The 18093-nt window shown below is 43.2% G+C and overlaps 1 protein-coding gene across 2 annotated transcripts in view; it reads left to right on the top strand.

Annotated features, from left to right (window-relative positions):
- Window positions 1-18093, top strand: part of LOC112235250 (transcription factor COE1-A-like) — a 103815-nt gene that overhangs the window by 51035 nt on the left and 34687 nt on the right. For both annotated transcript variants that reach the window (XM_042303329.1, XM_042303330.1), the window contains exons 9-10: window positions 1493-1623; window positions 2037-2163. In XM_042303329.1, the coding sequence (XP_042159263.1) occupies window positions 1493-1623; window positions 2037-2163 (258 nt within the window). The remainder of the gene's footprint in view (window positions 1-1492; window positions 1624-2036; window positions 2164-18093) is intronic.

The following is an 18093-nucleotide window of genomic DNA, read 5'->3' on the forward strand; positions in this document are numbered from 1 at the left end:
TGTTAGAACTGCCATAGTGTCTTATGAAGACCATGTGTCAAAGCAGGACTGTGGTGCTTATGAGGCCCCAGGAAGCTTAAAGACAACGCTGAGCTTATTTCCTATGAGACATGGTTAGGTTTATTCTCTCTTTATTCTCTCTCTCTCTCTCTCTCTCTCTCTCTCTCTCTCTCTCTCTCTCTCTCTCCGCCCAAAGATTTTCCCAGGTTAACACACACACATACATACTGTGTCCTCAGATAGTATTATGACCCCTTGACTTTTTCCATTTTTTTTAGGATGCAGCCTTATTCTAAAATGGATTAAATAGGGTTTTTTCCCTCATCAATCTACACACAATACCCCACAATGACAAAGCGAAAACTGGTTTTTAGACATTTTAACTAAAAAATAAACAAAATAAAACAGAAATATGGCATTTACATAATTATTCAGACTCTTTACTCAATACTTTCTTGAAGCACCTTTGGCAGCGATTACAGCCTCGTTTCCTCCTGGGTATGAAGCTACAAGCTTGGCACACCTTTATTTGGGGAGTTTGGGGAGTTTCTCCCCTTCCCTTCCCTAGATCCGTGTCTCGACACTATTCTGTCTCGACACTATTCTGTCTCGGAGATCTAAGGACAATTTTTTCGATCTCATGACTTGTTTTTTGCTCTTTTGAGACATTATACAGACAGGTGTGTGCCTTTGCAAATCATGTCCAATCAATTTAATTTACCACAGGTGGACTCCAATGAAGTTGTAGAAACGATGATCAATGGAAACAGGAGGCACCTGAAACTCAATTACAAGTCTCATAGCAAAGGGTCTGAGTACTTATGTAAATAAGGTATTTCTGTTTTTATTTCTTTTAAATTTGCAAAAGAAATCCAAAAATCTGTTTTCACAATGAGCAACGAACACAACAGATGGCAGAGAGGAGGACCCCAAATATGAACCTGGATTCATGTTTCACCATATGGTTGACATACACACACCCACACCCACACACACACACACACGCACGCACGCACACACACCATCAGTGTCTATGAAAAAACTTGCAGGATGAAGAGGAGGTGAGATGAAGAGAGTGAGAGGCAGATGAAGGAGGAGGAGAGAGAGGAGGGTGAAGAAAGAGAGGAGAGAGAGACAGGGAAAAGTCATTCGGTAGTAAAGTGGATTACCCTGCTTTGGAGAATGACATCATGTCTGACAAGCTGAGGCTCTGTAAAGTAGAGGAGATTAAGCCTTTATTTATTTTTAATTCCACTGCTGTTCTTTTCTCCAATCTGATCCAGTAATGTAAAGCCTGTAATTATAAGATCCAGTGGTCAGTATTACGCCTCACAGCAGACCTGCTTATGAATTGGAGAATTTAGTTGTTCTCTTCATACAATCAGAATGGAGAAACTGTACTGTACCTTGTATTCCTGATTCTGCGTTAAAACTACATTTCGGCTCTCTCTCTCTCTCCCTCCCTCCCTCCCGCCCTCCCTCCCTCCCACAGCCACCCCCTGTATCAAGGCGATCAGCCCCAGTGAGGGTTGGACAACAGGCGGGGCCACAGTCATTATCATAGGAGAAAACTTCTTTGATGGACTCCAGGTCATATTTGGTACCATGCTAGTCTGGAGTGAGGTCAGTAGCACATGTATCAGTGTGTGTGTGTGTGTGTGTGTGTGTGTGTGTGTGTGTGTGTGTGTGTGTGTGTGTGTGTGTGTGTGTGTGTGTGTGTGTGTGTGTGTGTGTGTGTGTGTGTGTGTGTGTGTGTGTGTGTGTGACTGTGTGTGTGACTGTGTGCAACCGACAGAGAATCAAACAAAAAAACAGTGAATGCGTGGTGCTCAAGACTGCCTTAGCCCTCTGAGCTGTTTTCTGTGCATTTATAAACTACTTCCTACCTTACATGTCAACTGAACATTTTCTATGGCTCTTGTAAATCTTGATACGTCTATTTCTTTCACTTTGATATAGAACATGTTATGGGGTCTGACAAGTGAAATACATATGTAACAAGAAAAACATTTTTTGTCCCCTGTCGCCCTCTGTAGCTGATCACAGCCCACGCCATCCGGGTGCAGACTCCCCCCAGACACATCCCCGGGGTCGTAGAGGTTACGCTGTCATACAAGTCGAAACAGTTCTGCAAGGGCACACCTGGATGCTACATATACACAGGTAAATACACCTTAATTTAACACACCTGGATGCTACATATACACAGGTAAATACACCTTAATTTGACACACCTGGATGCTACATATACACAGGTAAATACACCTTAATTTAACACACCTGAATGCTACATATACAGTCGTGGCCAAAAGTTTTGAGAATGACACAAATATTTATTTTCACAAAGTCTGCTGCCTCAGTTTCTAGATATTTTTGTCAGATGTTATTATGGACTACGAAGTATAATTACAAGCATTTCAAATGTGTCAAAGGCTTTTATTGACAATTACATGAAGTTGATGCAAAGAGTCAATATTTGCAGTGTTGACCCTTCTTTTTCAAGACCTCTTCAATCCGCCCTGGCATGCTGTCAATTAACTTCTGGGCCACATCCTGACTGATGGCAGCCCATTCTTGCACAATCAATGCTTGGAGTTGGTCAGAATTTGTGGGTTTTTGTTTGTCCACCCGTCTCTTGAGGATTGACCACAAGTTCTCAATGGGATTAAGGTCTGGGGAGTTTCCTGGCCATGGACCCAAAATATCGATGTTTTGTTCCCCGAGCCACTTAGTTATCACTTTTGCCTCATGGCAAGGTGCTCCATCATGCTGAAAAATGCTTTGTTCCTCACCAAACTGTTCCTGGATGGTTGGGAGAAGTTGCTCTTGGAGGATGTGTTGGTACCATTCTTTATTCATGGCTGTGTTCTTAAGCAAAATTGTGAGTGAGTCCACTCCCTTGGCTGAGAAGCAACACCACACATGAATGGTCTCAGGATGCTTTACTGTTGGCATGACACAGGACTGATGGTAGCTTCTCCGGATAAGCTTTTTTCCGGATGCCCCAAACAATCGTAAAGGGGATTCATCAGAGAAAATGACTTTACCCCAGTCCTCAGCAGTCCAATCCCTGTAGCTTTTGCAGAATATCAGTCTGCCCCTGATGTTTTTCTTGGAGAGAAGTGGCTTCTTTGTTGCCCTTCTTGACACCAGGCCATCCTCCAAAAGTCTTCGTCTCACTGTGTGTGCAGATGCACTCACACCTGCCTGCTGCCACACCTGCCTCCTGAGCAAGCTCTGTACTGGTGGTGCCCCGATCCCGCAGCTGAATCAACTTTAGGAGATGGTCCTGGAGCTTGCTGGACTTTCTTGGGTGCCCTGAAGCCTTCTTCACAACAATTGAACCACTCTCCTTGAAGTTCTTGATGATCCGATAAATGGATGATTCAGGTGCAATCTTATTGGCAGCAATATCCTTGCCTGTGAAGCCCTTTTTGTGCAAAGCAATTATGACGGCACGTGTCTCCTTGCAGGTAACCATAGTTGACAGTGGAAGGACAATGATGCCAACCACCACCCTCCTTTTGAAGCTTCCAGTCTGTTTTTTGAACTCAATCAGCATGACAGAGTGATGTCCAGCCTTGTCCTCCTCAATACTCACACCTGTGTTAACGAGAGAATCACTGACATGATGTCAGCTGGTCCTTTTGTGTCAGGACTGAAATGCAGTGGAAATGTTTTTTGGGGGATTCAGTTCATTTGCATGGCAAAGAGGGACTTTGCAATTCATCTGATCACTCTTCATAACATTCTGGAGTTTATGCAAATTGCCATCATACAAACTGAGGCAGCAGACTGTGAAAATGTATATTTGTGTCATTCTCAAAACTTTTGGCCACGACTGTACACAGGTAAATACACCTTCATTTAACAAGCCTGGATGCTACATATACACAGGTAAATACACCTTCATTTAACAAGCCTGGATGCTACATATACACAGGTAAATACACCTTCATTTAACAAGTCTGGATGCTACATATACATACACAGGTAAAAACAGAGAGAGAGGGGAGGGGGAGAGAGGAGTGAGGAAAGAGGAGAGGAGTGGGGAGAGAGGGCATAGAGGGGATTGGGGAGAGTGGAGAGGAGTGGCGAGAGAGGGCAGAGAGGGGATTGGGGAGAGTGGAGAGGAGTGGGGAAAGAGGGCAGAGAGGGGATTGGGGAGAGTGGAGAGGAGTGGGGAGAGAGGGGAGAGGAGAGAGCAGAGGGGGAGGAGAGGAGAGGAGGGTAGAAAGGACTAAGGGATTACCATGGTCAGCCATCTTGGTCTCCTGGGTTGTGGTTGGCTCCAGTCTGGGTCCAGTTGCCAGTGGTAATCATAGAGAACTGGCATGGTGTGGTTTGGCTGCTGGCAAAGGAAAAGGCACGTAGACATACAAACACTGCCACACACACACATATATGCATATGCAGACATCACACAAACACAGATACACACACACACACATACACACACACACACACACACACACACACACACACACACTGGGGACAGCTGGTATCACTAATCAACTTGTGTTGGGGAGAGGAAACGAGCAGACCTAATTAAGTCAACACACACCCAATACTGCTGCCACTACTGGAATACACATACACACACACACACACACACACACACACACACACACACACACACACACACACACACACACACACACACACACACACACACACACACACAGGGCAGAGTGGCTAGAGAAAAGGAAACTGTGTGTATTTACACATCCCTATTCACATGTAAAGCTGTTTTTATGGCATATTCTGGACATCCTGCTTTTCTCTCTTTCCCTCTCTCTCTCTCTTATACAAGTTCATTTCCATGTATCACCATTCATCAAAAAGGCTTCAAGCCCTTCCTCCAGGCAGAGTTGTAATCCTGTAATCCTGTCTGTTAGGGGCTGTAAAGAGCTGTGAGGTGCTAGCAGGCTTCTGGCTGTAGATTGGGTTTGTGTTCCAAATGGCACCCTATTCCCTAAATAGTGCACTACTTTTGACCAGAGCCCTACCGGGTCCTGATTAAAAGTAGTCCTCTATATAGGTAATACGATGCTATTTGGGACCCATTTTGAAGGCACATGATGACGAACATCTCTTCTCACTCAGAAGTGAATCCTCTCCTCTTCAGAATGCAGCCCCCACTGCTTAGCAACCTCTTAGCAACCGCTTATCACTACTGATATTAAAAGACCCTGCTGCTGGAGCACATAAAAAATGGAATTTTATTGGTTGCATGCACATATTTTGCAGATATTATCGCAGGCGCAGCGAGCTGATTATTTTTTTAGCTCCAACAGTGCAATAATACCTAACAATACAAAACAGTCAACACAAATCCCAAAAAGATTCAAAGAAAGAAATTCCGAAATGTCAGAATAAGTCAGAGTTCTGAATATAAATATATATACACTGAGTGTACAAAACATTAGGAACACCTGCTCTTTCCATGACAGACTGAACAGGTGAATCCAGGTGAAAGATACTGTATGATCCCTTATTGATGTCACCTGTTAAATCCACTTCAGTCAGTGTAGATGAAGGAGAGGAGACGGGTTAAAGAAGGATGTTTTAACCTTGAGACCATTGAGACATGGATGGTGTGTGTGTCATTCAGAGGGAGAATGGGCAAGACACAATATTTAAGTGCCTATGAACTGGTATGGTAGTTGGTGCTAGGCGCAACGGTTTGAGTGTTTCAACAACTGCAACGCTGCTGGTTTTCTCATGCTTAACAGTTTCCTGTGTGTATCAAGAGTGGTCCACTACCCAAAGGACATCCAGCCAACTTGACACAACTGCAGGAAGCATTCGAGTCAACATGGGACAGCATCCCTATGGAACACTTTCAACACATTGTACAGTCCATGTCCTGCTGAGTTGAGGCTGTTCTGAGGGGAAAGGCAAGCGGTGCAACTCAACATTAAGGTGTTCCTATCCATCTACTTCCGGCGCCGACAGAGATGGCCGCCTCGCTTCGCGTTCCTAGGAAACTATGCAGTTTTTTGTTTTTTTACGTGTTATTTCTTACATTGGTACCCCAGGTCATCTTAGGTTTAATTACATACAGTCGAGAAGAACTACTGAATATAAGATCAGCGTCAACTCACCATCAGTACGACCAAGAATTTGTTTTTCGCGACGCGGATCCTGTGTTCTGCCTTACAAACAGGACAACGGAGTGGATTCCAGCTGGCGACCCAAAAAAACGACTCCGAAAAAGAGGGAAACGAGGCGGTCTTCTGGTCAGACTCCGGAGACGGGCACACCGTGCACCACTCCCTAGCATTCTTCTTGCCAATGTCCAGTCTCTTGACAACAAGGTTGATGAAATCCGAGTAAGGGTAGCATTCCAGAGGGACATCAGAGACTGTAACGTTCTTTGCTTCACAGAAACATGGCTCACTGGAGAGACGCTATCCGAGGCGGTGCAGCCAACGGGTTTCTCCACGCATCGCGCCGACAGAGACAAACATCTTTCTGGTAAGAAGAGGGGCGGGGGCGTATGCCTTATGGCTAATGTGACATGGTGTGATGAAAGAAACATACAGGAACTCAAATCCTTCTGTTCACCTGATTTAGAATTCCTCACAATCAAATGTAGACCGCATTATCTACCAAGAGAATTCTCTTCGATTATAATCACAGCCGTATATATCCCCCCCAAGCAGACACATCGATGGCTCTGAACAAACTTTATTTAACTCTCTGCAAACTGGAAACCATTTATCCGGAGGCTGCATTCATTGTAGCTGGGGATTTTAACAAGGCTAATCTGAAAACAAGACTCCCTAAATTTTATCAGCATATCGATTGCGCAACCAGGGGTGGAAAGACCTTGGATCATTGTTACTCTAACTTCCGCGACGCATATAAGGCCCTGCCCCGCCCCCCTTTCGGAAAAGCTGACCACAACTCCATTTTGTTGATCCCTGCCTACAGACAGAAACTAAAACAAGAGGCTCCCACGCTGAGGTCTGTCCAACGCTGGTCCGACCAAGCTGACTCCACACTCCAAGACTGCTTCCATCACGTGAACTGGGAGATGTTTCGTATTGCGTCAGATAACAATATTGACGAATACGCTGATTCGGTGTGCGAGTTCATTAGAACGTGCGTTGAAGATGTCGTTCCCATAGCAACGATTAAAACATTCCCTAACCAGAAACCGTGGATTGATGGCAGCATTCGCGTGAAACTGAAAGCGCGAACCACTGCTTTTAATCAGGGCAAGGTGTCTGGTAACATGACCGAATACAAACAGTGCAGCTATTCCCTCCGCAAGGCTATCAAACAAGCTAAGCGTCAGTACAGAGACAAAGTAGAATCTCAATTCAACGGCTCAAGAGACAAGAGGCATGTGGCAGGGTCTACAGTCAATCACGGACTACAGGAAGAAATCCAGCCCAGTCACGGACCAGGATGTCTTGCTCCCAGGCAGACTAAATAACTTTTTTGCCCGCTTTGAGGACAATACAGTGCCACTGACACGGCCTGCAACGAAAACATGCGGTCTCTCCTTCACTGCAGCCGAGGTGAGTAAGACATTTAAACGTGTTAACCCTCGCAAGGCTGCAGGCCCAGACGGCATCCCCAGCCGCGCCCTCAGAGCATGCGCAGACCAGCTGGCCGGTGTGTTTACGGACATATTCAATCAATCCCTATACCAGTCTGCTGTTCCCACATGCTTCAAGAGGGCCACCATTGTTCCTGTTCCCAAGAAAGCTAAGGTAACTGAGCTAAACGACTACCGCCCCGTAGCACTCACTTCCGTCATCATGAAGTGCTTTGAGAGACTAGTCAAGGACCATATCACCTCCAACCTACCTGACACCCTAGACCCACTCCAATTTGCTTACCGCCCAAATAGGTCCACACCCGATGCAATCTCAACCACACTGCACACTGCCCTAACCCATCTGGACAAGAGGAATACCTATGTGAGAATGCTGTTCATCGACTACAGCTCGGCATTCAACACCATAGTACCCTCCAAGCTCGTCATCAAGCTCGAGACCCTGGGTCTCGACCCCACCCTGTGCAACTGGGTACTGGACTTCCTGACGGGCCGCCCCCAGGTGGTGAGGGTAGGCAACAACATCTCCTCCCCGCTGATCCTCAACACTGGGGCCCCACAAGGGTGTGTTCTGAGCCCTCTCCTGTACTCCCTGTTCACCCACGACTGCGTGGCCACGCACGCCTCCAACTCAATCATCAAGTTTGCGGACGACACAACAGTGGTAGGCTTGATTACCAATAACGACGAGACGGCCTACAGGGAGGAGGTGAGGGCCCTCGGAGTGTGGTGTCAGGAAAATAACCTCACACTCAACGTCAACAAAACTAAGGAGATGATTGTGGACTTCAGGAAACAGCAGAGGGAACACCCCCCTATCCACATCGATGGAACAGTAGTGGAGAGGGTAGCAAGTTTTAAGTTCCTCGGCATACACATCACAGACAAACTGAATTGGTCCACTCACACAGACAGCATCGTGAAGAAGGCGCAGCAGCGCATCTTCAACCTCAGGAGGCTGAAGAAATTCGGCTTGTCACCAAAAGCACTCACAAACTTCTACAGATGCACAATCGAGAGCATCCTGGCGGGCTGTATCACCGCCTGGTACGGCAACTGCTCCGCCCTCAACCGTAAGGCTCTCCAGAGGGTAGTGAGGTCTGCACAACGCATCACCGGGGACAAACTACCTGCCCTCCAGGACACCTACACCACCCTATGTTACAGGAAGGCCATAAAGATCATCAAGGACATCAACCACTCGAGCCACTGCCTGTTCACCCCGCTATCATCCAGAAGGCGAGGTCAGTACAGGTGCATCAAAGCTGGGACCAAGAGACTGAAAAACAGCTTCTATCTCAAGGCCATCAGACTGTTAAACAGCCACCACTAACATTGAGTGGCTGCTGCCAACACACTGACACTGACACTGACTCAACTCCAGCCACTTTAATAATGGGAATTGATGGGAAATGATGTAAATATATCACTAGCCACTTTAAACAATGCTACCTTATATAATGTTACTTACCCTACATTATTCATCTCATATGCATACGTATATACTGTACTCTATATCATCGACTGCATCCTTATGTAATACATGTATCACTAGCCACTTTAACTATGCCACTTTGTTTACATACTCATCTCATATGTATATACTGTACTCGACACCATCTACTGTATCTTGCCTATGCTGCTCTGTACCATCACTCATTCATATATCCTTATGTACATATTCTTTATCCCCTTACACTGTGTATAAGACAGTAGTTTTGGAATTTTTAGTTAGATTACTTGTTGGTTATTACTGCATTGTCGGAACTAGAAGCACAAGCATTTCGCTACACTCGCATTAACATCTGCTAACCATGTGTATGTGACAAATAAATTTGATTTGATTTGATTTGATTTCATGTGTTGCACACTCAGTGTATATATGTATATATTTACAGTTGAAATCGGAAGTTTACATACACCTTAGCCAAATACATTTAAACTCAGTTTTTCACAATTCCTGACATTTAATCAAAATAAAAATTCCCTCTCTTAGGTCAGTTAGGATCATCACTTTATTTTAAGAATGTGAAATGTCAGAATATAGTAGTATAATATATATAATATAATAGTAGAGAGAATGAATTATTTCAGCTTTTATTTATTTCATCACATTCCCAGTGGGTCAGAAGTTTACATACACTAAAATAGTATTTGGTAACATTGCCTTTAAATTATTTAACTTGAGTCAAACGTTTTAGGTAGCCTTCCACAAGCTTCCCACAATAAGTTGGGTGAATTTTGGCCCATTCCTCCTGACAGAGTTGCTGTAACTGAGTCAGGTTTGTAGGCCTCCTTGCTCGCACGTGCTTTTTCAGTTCTGCCCACAAATGTTCTATAGGATTGAGGTCAGGGTTTGTGATGGCCACTCCAGTACCTTGAATTTGTTGTCCTTAAGCCATTTTGCTACAACCTTATGCTTGGGGTCATTGTCCATTTGGAAGACCCATTTGCAACCAAGCTTTAACTTCCTGACTGATGTCTTGAGATGTTGCTTCAATATATCCACATATTTTTCCCTCCTGATGATGCCATCTATTTTGTGAAGTGCACCAGTCCCTCCTGCAGCAAAGCACCCCCACATTTCTCCAAAAGGTACAATCTTTGTCTCCATGTGCAGTTGCAAACTGTAGTCTGGCTTTTTTATGGCGGTTTTGGAGCAGTGGCTTCTTCCTTGCTGAGTGGCCTTTCAGGTTATGTTGCTATAGGACTCGTTTATTGTGGATATAGATACTTTTGTACCTGCTTTCTCCAGCATCTTCACAAGGTCCTTTGCTGTTGTTCTGGTATTGATTTGCACTTTTCGCACCAAAGTGCGTTCATCTTTAGGAGACAGAACGTGTCTCCTTCCTGAGCGGTATGACGTCTGCGTGCTCCCATGGTGTTTATACTTGCATACTATTGTTTGTACAGATGAACGTGGTACCTTCAGGCATTTGGAAATTGCTCCCAAGGATGAACCAGACTTGTGGAGGTCTACAAACTTTTTGATTTCTTTTGATTTTCCCATGATGTCAAGCAAAGAGGCACTGAGTTTGAAGGTAGGCCTTTAAATAAATTCACAGGTACTCCTCCAATTGTCTCAAATTATGTCAATTAACCTATCAGAAGCTTCTAAAAGCCATGATATAATTTTCGGGAATTTTCCAAGCTGTTTAAAGGCACAGTCAACTTAGTGTATGTAAACTTCTGACCCACTGGAATTGTGATACAGTGAATTATAAGTGAAATAATCCGTCTGTAAACAACTGGTGGAAAAATGACTTGTGTCGTGCACGAAGTAGATGTCCTAACCGACTTGCCAAAACTATAGTTTGTAACAAGAAATTTGTGGAGTGGTTGAAAAACAAGTTTTAATGACTCCAACCTATGTGTATCTAAACTATTCAACTGTATATATAGTACCAGTCTAAAGTTTGGACACACCTACTCATTCCAGGCTTTTTCTTTATTTTTACTATTTTCTACATTGTAGAATAATGTTGAAGACATCAAAACTATGAAATAACACATATGGAATCATGTAGTAACCCAAAAAGTATTAAACAAATCAAAATATGTTATATTTGAGATTCTTCAAAGTAGCCACCCTTTGCCTTGATGACAGCGTTGCATACTCTTGGCATTCTCTCAACCAGATTCACCTGGAATGCTTTTCCAACAGTCTTGAAGGAGTTCCCACACATTTGTTGGCTGCTTCTCCTTCCCTCTACAGTCCAACTCATCCCAAACCATCTCAATTGGGTTGAGGTCCGGTATTTGTGGCAGCCAGGTCATTGGTAAAATGTATTTTGTGTAATTTCTTTCCTTCTTAATGCATTGGAGCCAATTAGTTGTGTTGTGACAAGGTATTTGTTTTTAAGCTTTATTTAATTCACAATGACAGCCTAGGAACAGTGGGTTAACTGCCTTGTTCAGCGGCAGAAGGACATATTTGTACCTTGTCAGTTCGGGGACTCGATCTAGCAACCTTTGGTTACTGGCCAAATGCTCTAACCACTAGGCTACCTGCCGCCCCAGGTAGGGATGGTATACAGAAGATAGCCCTATTTGGTAAAATACCAAGTCCATATTATGGCAAGAACAGCTCTAATAAGCAACGAGAAACAAGAGGTGCACATTTACACACACACACATACATACATACAAAAACCAATACCATCTCTCTCTCCTCTCTCCTCCCTCCCTCCTCTCTCTCTCTCCCTCTCTCTCTCTCTCTAACATTAAGTTTAGTATTTCTGGGCTCAGTACTGATTAGGTATGTGTGAAGCATCAGTCAGCAGTCCGCAGTCATCAGTCAGCAGGGCTGGGGATGCTGTTAGGACAGGACAGGGACAGGAGAAGACTAAAGTACAGCAACAGAATATTAACAGGCTGAAGTGGGTCCCAAATGGCTCCCTATTCCCTATGTAAAGTCCATAGGACCTGGTCAAAAGGAGTGCACTACATGTGCCATTTAACTGCCATTCTCTCAAAGTTCTATGGGACTAGTATTCCACAGGCGGGTGGAGAGAGCAAGACGTTGTTTGTCATTTTTATATCGGGCGGAACTGTGAAATGAAAGGACTTCAATCTGTACCTGTATTACTGGCATTAGTATCAATGTGTAGCATATAGTAGATGGACCTTAGAAGCACACACACACACACATACACACACACACACAGAATCTCTTTGTCTCTGTCTCTCTCTCTATGTCAATTCAATTTCAATTTAAGGGCTTTATTGGCATGAAACATGTTTACATTGCCAAAACAAGTGAAGTAGATGATAAACAACAGTAAAAAGGTATTATAAACATTGCACTCTGAAAAGTTCCAAAATAATAAATTCATTACAAATGTCATATTATGTGCAAATAGTTAAAAGTACAAAATGGAATATAAATCAAAATGAAATATGGGTTGTATTTACAATGGTGTTTGTTCTTCACTGGTTGCCCTTTTCCTGTGTGTAACAGGTAAAAAAATCTTACTGCTGTGATTGCACACTGTAGTATTTCACCCAATAGATATGGGAGTTTATCAAAATTGGGTTTGTTTTCAAATTATTTGTGGATCTGTGTAATCTGAGGGAAATATGTGTCTCTAATATGGTCATACAATGGGCAGGAGGTTAGGAAGTGCAGCTCAGTTTCCACCTCCTTTTGTGGGCAGTGATCATATAGCCTGTCTTCTCTTGAGAGCCAGGTCTGCCTACGGCGACCATTCTCAATAGCAAGGCTATGCTCACTGAGTCTGTACAAAGTCAAAGCTTTCTTTAAGCTTGGGTCGGTCACAGTGGTCAGGTATTCTGCCTGCTCTGTTTTTTTGTTAATTCTTATCCTTGTGTTAAATAATTACAATACCAGTCAAAAGTTTGGACACACCTACTCATTCAAGGGTTTTTCTTTATTTTCACTATTTTATACATTGTAGAATAATAGTGAAGACTTCAAAACTATGAAATAACTCATATAGAATCACATGGTAAGCAAAACCATTTTTAAAATAGGAAGGCTATTTCCACCGGTCTAATGACCATTGCTCGTGTTTCATGGCCAAAGCAAGTCCCTTCTTCTTATTGGTGTCCTTTAGTAGTGGTTTCTTTGCAGCAATTCAACCCTGAAGGCCTGATTCAACTGTCTCCTCTGAACAGTTGATGGTGAGATGTGTCTGTTACTTGAACTCTGTGAAGCATTTATTTGAGCTTAAATAGTTAAAAACTTCCGTCGCCGACAGAGATGGCCGCCACTCTTCGCGTTCCTAGGAAACTATGCAGTAATTGTTTTTTTAGATACATAGAGGATAGGATAGAGGGATATATACATAGATGATAGGATAGAGGGATAGGTACATAGAGGATAGGATAGAGAGATATATATATAGATGATATGATAGAGGGATAGATAACACTTCCAGCGCCGACAGAGATGGCCGCCTCGCTTCGCGTTCCAAGGAAACTATGCAGTATTTTGTTTTTTTAATGTGTTATTTCTTACATTGGTACCCCAGGTCATCTTAGGTTTCATTACATACAGTCGGGAGGAACTACTGAATAGAGCAACGCCAACTCACCATCATTACGACCAGGAATACGACTTTCCCGAAGAGGATCCTGTGTTTTGCCTTCCACCCAGGACAATGGATCGGATCCCAGCCGGAGAACCAATGTCGCAGTAAAAGGGGCAAACGAAGCGGTCTTCTGGTCAGGCTCCGGAGACGGGCACATCGCGCACCACTCCCTAGCATACTACTTGCCAATGACCAGTCTCTTGACAACAAGGTTGATGAAATCCGAGCAAGGGTAGCATTCCAGAGAGACATCAGAGAGTCTAACATTCTTTGCATCACGGAAACATGGCTCACTCGAGACACGCTCTTGGTGTCGGTACAGCCAGCTGGTTTCTTCATGCATCGCGCCGACAGAAACAAGCATCTTTCTGGTAAGAAGAGGGGCGGGGGGGTATGCCTTATGATTAACGAGACGTGGTGTGATCATAACAACATACAGGAACTCAAGTCCTTCTGTTCACCAGACTTAGAATTCCTCACAATCAAATGTCGACGGCATTATCTACCAAGAGAATTCTCTTCGATTATAATCACAGCCGCATATATATCCCCCCCAAGCAGACACATCGATGGCCCTGAACAAACTTTATTTGACTCTATGTAAACTGGAAACCACATATCCTGAGGCTGCATTCATTGTAGCTGGGGATTGTAACAAGGCTAATCTGAAAGCAAGACTCCATAAATTCTTTCAGCATATCGATTGTGCAACCAGGGCTGGTAAAACCCTGGATCATTGTTATTCTAACTTCCGCGACGCATATAAGGCCCTCCTGTCTTGCTCCCAGACAGACTAAATAACTTCTTTGCTCGCTTTGAGGACAATACAGTGCCACTGACACGGCCCGCTACCATAACCTGCGGACTCTCCTTCACTGCAACCGACGTGAGTAAAACATTTAAATGTGTTAACCCTCGCAAGGCTGCAGGCCCAGACGGTATCCCCAGCCATATCCTCATAGAAACCTCAGGAGGCTGAAGAAATTTGGCTTGTCACCAAAAGCACTCACAAACTTTTACAGAAGCACAATCAAGGTCATCCTGTCGGGCTGTATCACTGCCTGGTACGGCAACTGCTCCGCCCACAACCGTAAGGCTCTCCAGAGGGTAGTGAGGGCTGCACAACGCATCACCGGGGGCAAACTACCTGCCCACCAGGACACCTACACCACCCGATGTCTCGGGAAGGCCATATAGATCATCAAGGACAACAACCACCCGAGCCACTGCCTGTTCACCCTGCTATCATCCAGAAGGCGAGGTCAGTACAGGTGCATCAAAGCAGGGACCGTGAGACTGAAAAACAGCTTATATCTCAAGGCCATCAGACTGTTAAACAGCCACCACTAACATTGAGTGTCTGCTGCCAACATACTGACTCAACTCCAGCCACTTTAATAATGGAAAATTGATGTAAAAAATGTATCACTAGTCACTTTAAACAATGCCACTTAATATAATGTTTACATACCCTACATTACTCATCTCATATGTATATGTATATACTGTACTCTATATCATCTACTGCATCTTGCCATCTTTATGTAATACATGTATCACTAGCCACTTTAAACAATGCCACTTATATGTTTACATACCCTACATTACTCATCTCATATGTATATACTGTACTCGATACCATCTACTGCATCTTGCCTATGCCGTTCTGTACCATCACTCATTCATATATCTTTATGTACATATTCTTCATTCCTTTACACTTGTGTGTATAAGGTAGTTGTGGAATTATTAGGTTAGATTACTCGTTGGTTATTACTGCATTGTCGGAACTAGAAGCACAAGCATTTCGCTACACTCGCATTAACATCTGCTAACCATGTGTATGTGACAAATAAAATTTGATTTGTTTTGATCTGAGGTGCAGTCAACTCTAATGAACTTCTCCTCTGCAGCAGAGGTAAGTCTAGGTCTTCCTTTCCGGTGGCGGTCCTCATGAGAGCCAGTTTCATCAGAGCGCTTGATGGTTTTTGCGACTGCACTTGTTCTTGAAATGTTCCGTATTGACAGACCTTTTTGTCTTAAAGTAGTGATGGTCTGTCATTTCTCTTTACTTATTTGAACTGTTCCTGCCATAATATGAACTTGGTATTATATATTTCTTATACCCCTACCTTGTCACAACAGAAATGACTGACTCAATAGAAAAAAAAAGTTAACTTTTAACAAGGCACACCTGTTAATTCAAATGCATTCCAGGTGACTACCTCATGAAGCTGGTTGAGAGAATGACAAGAGTGTGCAAAGCTGTCATCAAGGCAAAGGTTGACTACTCTGAAAAATTACAAATACAAAATACATTTTCATTTGTTACCATTTTTTTGTTTACTAAATCATTCCATATGTGTTATTTTATAGTTTTGAAGTCTTCACTATTTTTCTACCATGTCGAAAATAGTAAAAATTAAGACAAGTCCTTGAATAAGTAAGTGTGTCCAAACTCTTGACTGGTACTGTATCTTTGTGTTTTCTCATGATTTGGTTGGGACTAATTGTGTTGTTGTCCTGGGGCTCTGTGGGGTCTGTTTGTGTTTGTGAACAGAGCCCCAGGACCAGCTTGCTTAGGGGACTCTTCTCCAGGTTTATTTCTCTGTAGATTGATGGCTTTGTTATGGAAGGTTTGGGAATCGCTTCCTTTTAGGGACTTGAGTTCTGGATTTTTATAATTAGTGTGTATCAGCCATATTCTGCTCTGCATGCATTATGTTACGTTGTATTATGTTATTATTAATTATATTATGGTGTTTGACATTGTATACAGAGGATGTTTTTGCAGAATTCTGCATGCAGAGTCTCAATTTGGAGTTTGTCCCATTTTGTGAATTATAGGTTGGTGAACGGACCCCAGACCTCACAACTGTAAAGAGCAATGGGTTCTATAACTGATTCAAGTATTTTTAGGCAGATCCTAATTGGTATGTCGAATTTTATGTTCCTTTTAATGGCATAGAAGTCCCTTCTTGCCTTGTCTCTCAGATCGTTCACAGCTTTGTGGAAGTTACCTGTGGCGCTGATGTTTAGGCCGAGGTATGTATAGTTTTTGTGTGCTCTAGGTCAACAGTGTCTAGATGGAATATGTATTTGTGGTCCTGGTGACTGGACCTTTTTTGGAACACCATTATTTTTGTCTTACTGAGATTAACTGTCAGGGCCCAGGTCTGACATCATTTGTGCGGAAGATCTAGGTGCTGCTGTAGGGCCTCCTTGATTGGGGGCAGAAGCAACAGATCATCAGCAAACAATAGACATTTGACTTCGGATTCTATATGGTGAGGCCTGGTGTTGCAGACTGTTCTAGTGTGGGGCTTAACCTGCATCCCTGTCTCACCCCACCCCTTTGGAAAGAAATGTGTGTGTTTTTTGCCAATTCTAACCGCACACTTGTTTGTGTACATGGATTTTATAATGTCATTTGTTTTTCCCCAAACACCACTTTCTATCAATTTGTAGAGCAAACCCTCGTGCCAAATTGAGTCAGAAGCTTTTTGAAATCAACAAAACATGAGAATACTTTGCCTTTGTTTTGGTTTGTTTGTTTGTCGATTGGGGTGTGCAGGGTGAATACGTGGTCTGTTGTACGGCAATTTGGTAAAAAGCCAATTTGACATTTGCTCAGTACATTGTTTTCACTGAGGAGATGTATGAGTCTGCTGTTAATAACAATGCAGAGGATTTTCCCAGGTTGCTGTTGATGCATATCCCACAGTAGTTATTGGTGTCAAATTTGTCTCCACTTTTGTGGATTGGGGTGATCAGTCCTTAGTTCCAAATATTGGGGAAGATGCCAGAGCTAAGGATGATGTTAAAGAGTTTAAAAATAGCCAATTGGAATTTGTAGTCTGTATATTCTATAATTTCATTGAGGATACCATCAACCCCACAGGCCTTTTTGGGTTGGAGGGTTTGTATTTTGTCTTGAAGTTCATTCAATGTAATTGGAGAATCCAGTGGGTTCTTGCAGCCTTTAATAGTTGATTATACGATTTATATTTGATCATGTATATGTTTTTGCTGCATGTTCTTTGTTATAGAGCCAAAAAGCTTGGAGAAGTGGTTTACCCATCCATCTCCATTTTGGATAGATAACTCTTCCTGTTGTTATTTGTTTAGTGTTTTCCAATTTTCCCAGAAGTGGTCTGTCCCCCTCTCGTGCTCTTTCTCTCTCGCACTCTCTCTCACTCTCTCTGTCTCACACAAACACACACACACACACACACACACACACACACACAATAACAGTAGAGTGCAGTAGCTAGGATGTATATTACTCTCTCTAATTCAGTCCTTTATTGAGCTACTGTTGATTAAAACTCTGGTAGAGATGGGGAGCATTCTTTCTCACACACACTCAGTTTACTCTCAGATACAGTATCTACAGCCAGTCACAGTTCCTTTAGAAACTCCATATTAAGGGGATATTCAAATTAGATGTAGGGTTTAAGCCCTCTC

The sequence above is a fragment of the Oncorhynchus tshawytscha genome, linkage group LG21 (assembly GCF_018296145.1).
Source record: "Oncorhynchus tshawytscha isolate Ot180627B linkage group LG21, Otsh_v2.0, whole genome shotgun sequence".
In the NCBI taxonomy this organism is placed as follows: Eukaryota; Metazoa; Chordata; class Actinopteri; order Salmoniformes; family Salmonidae; genus Oncorhynchus; species Oncorhynchus tshawytscha.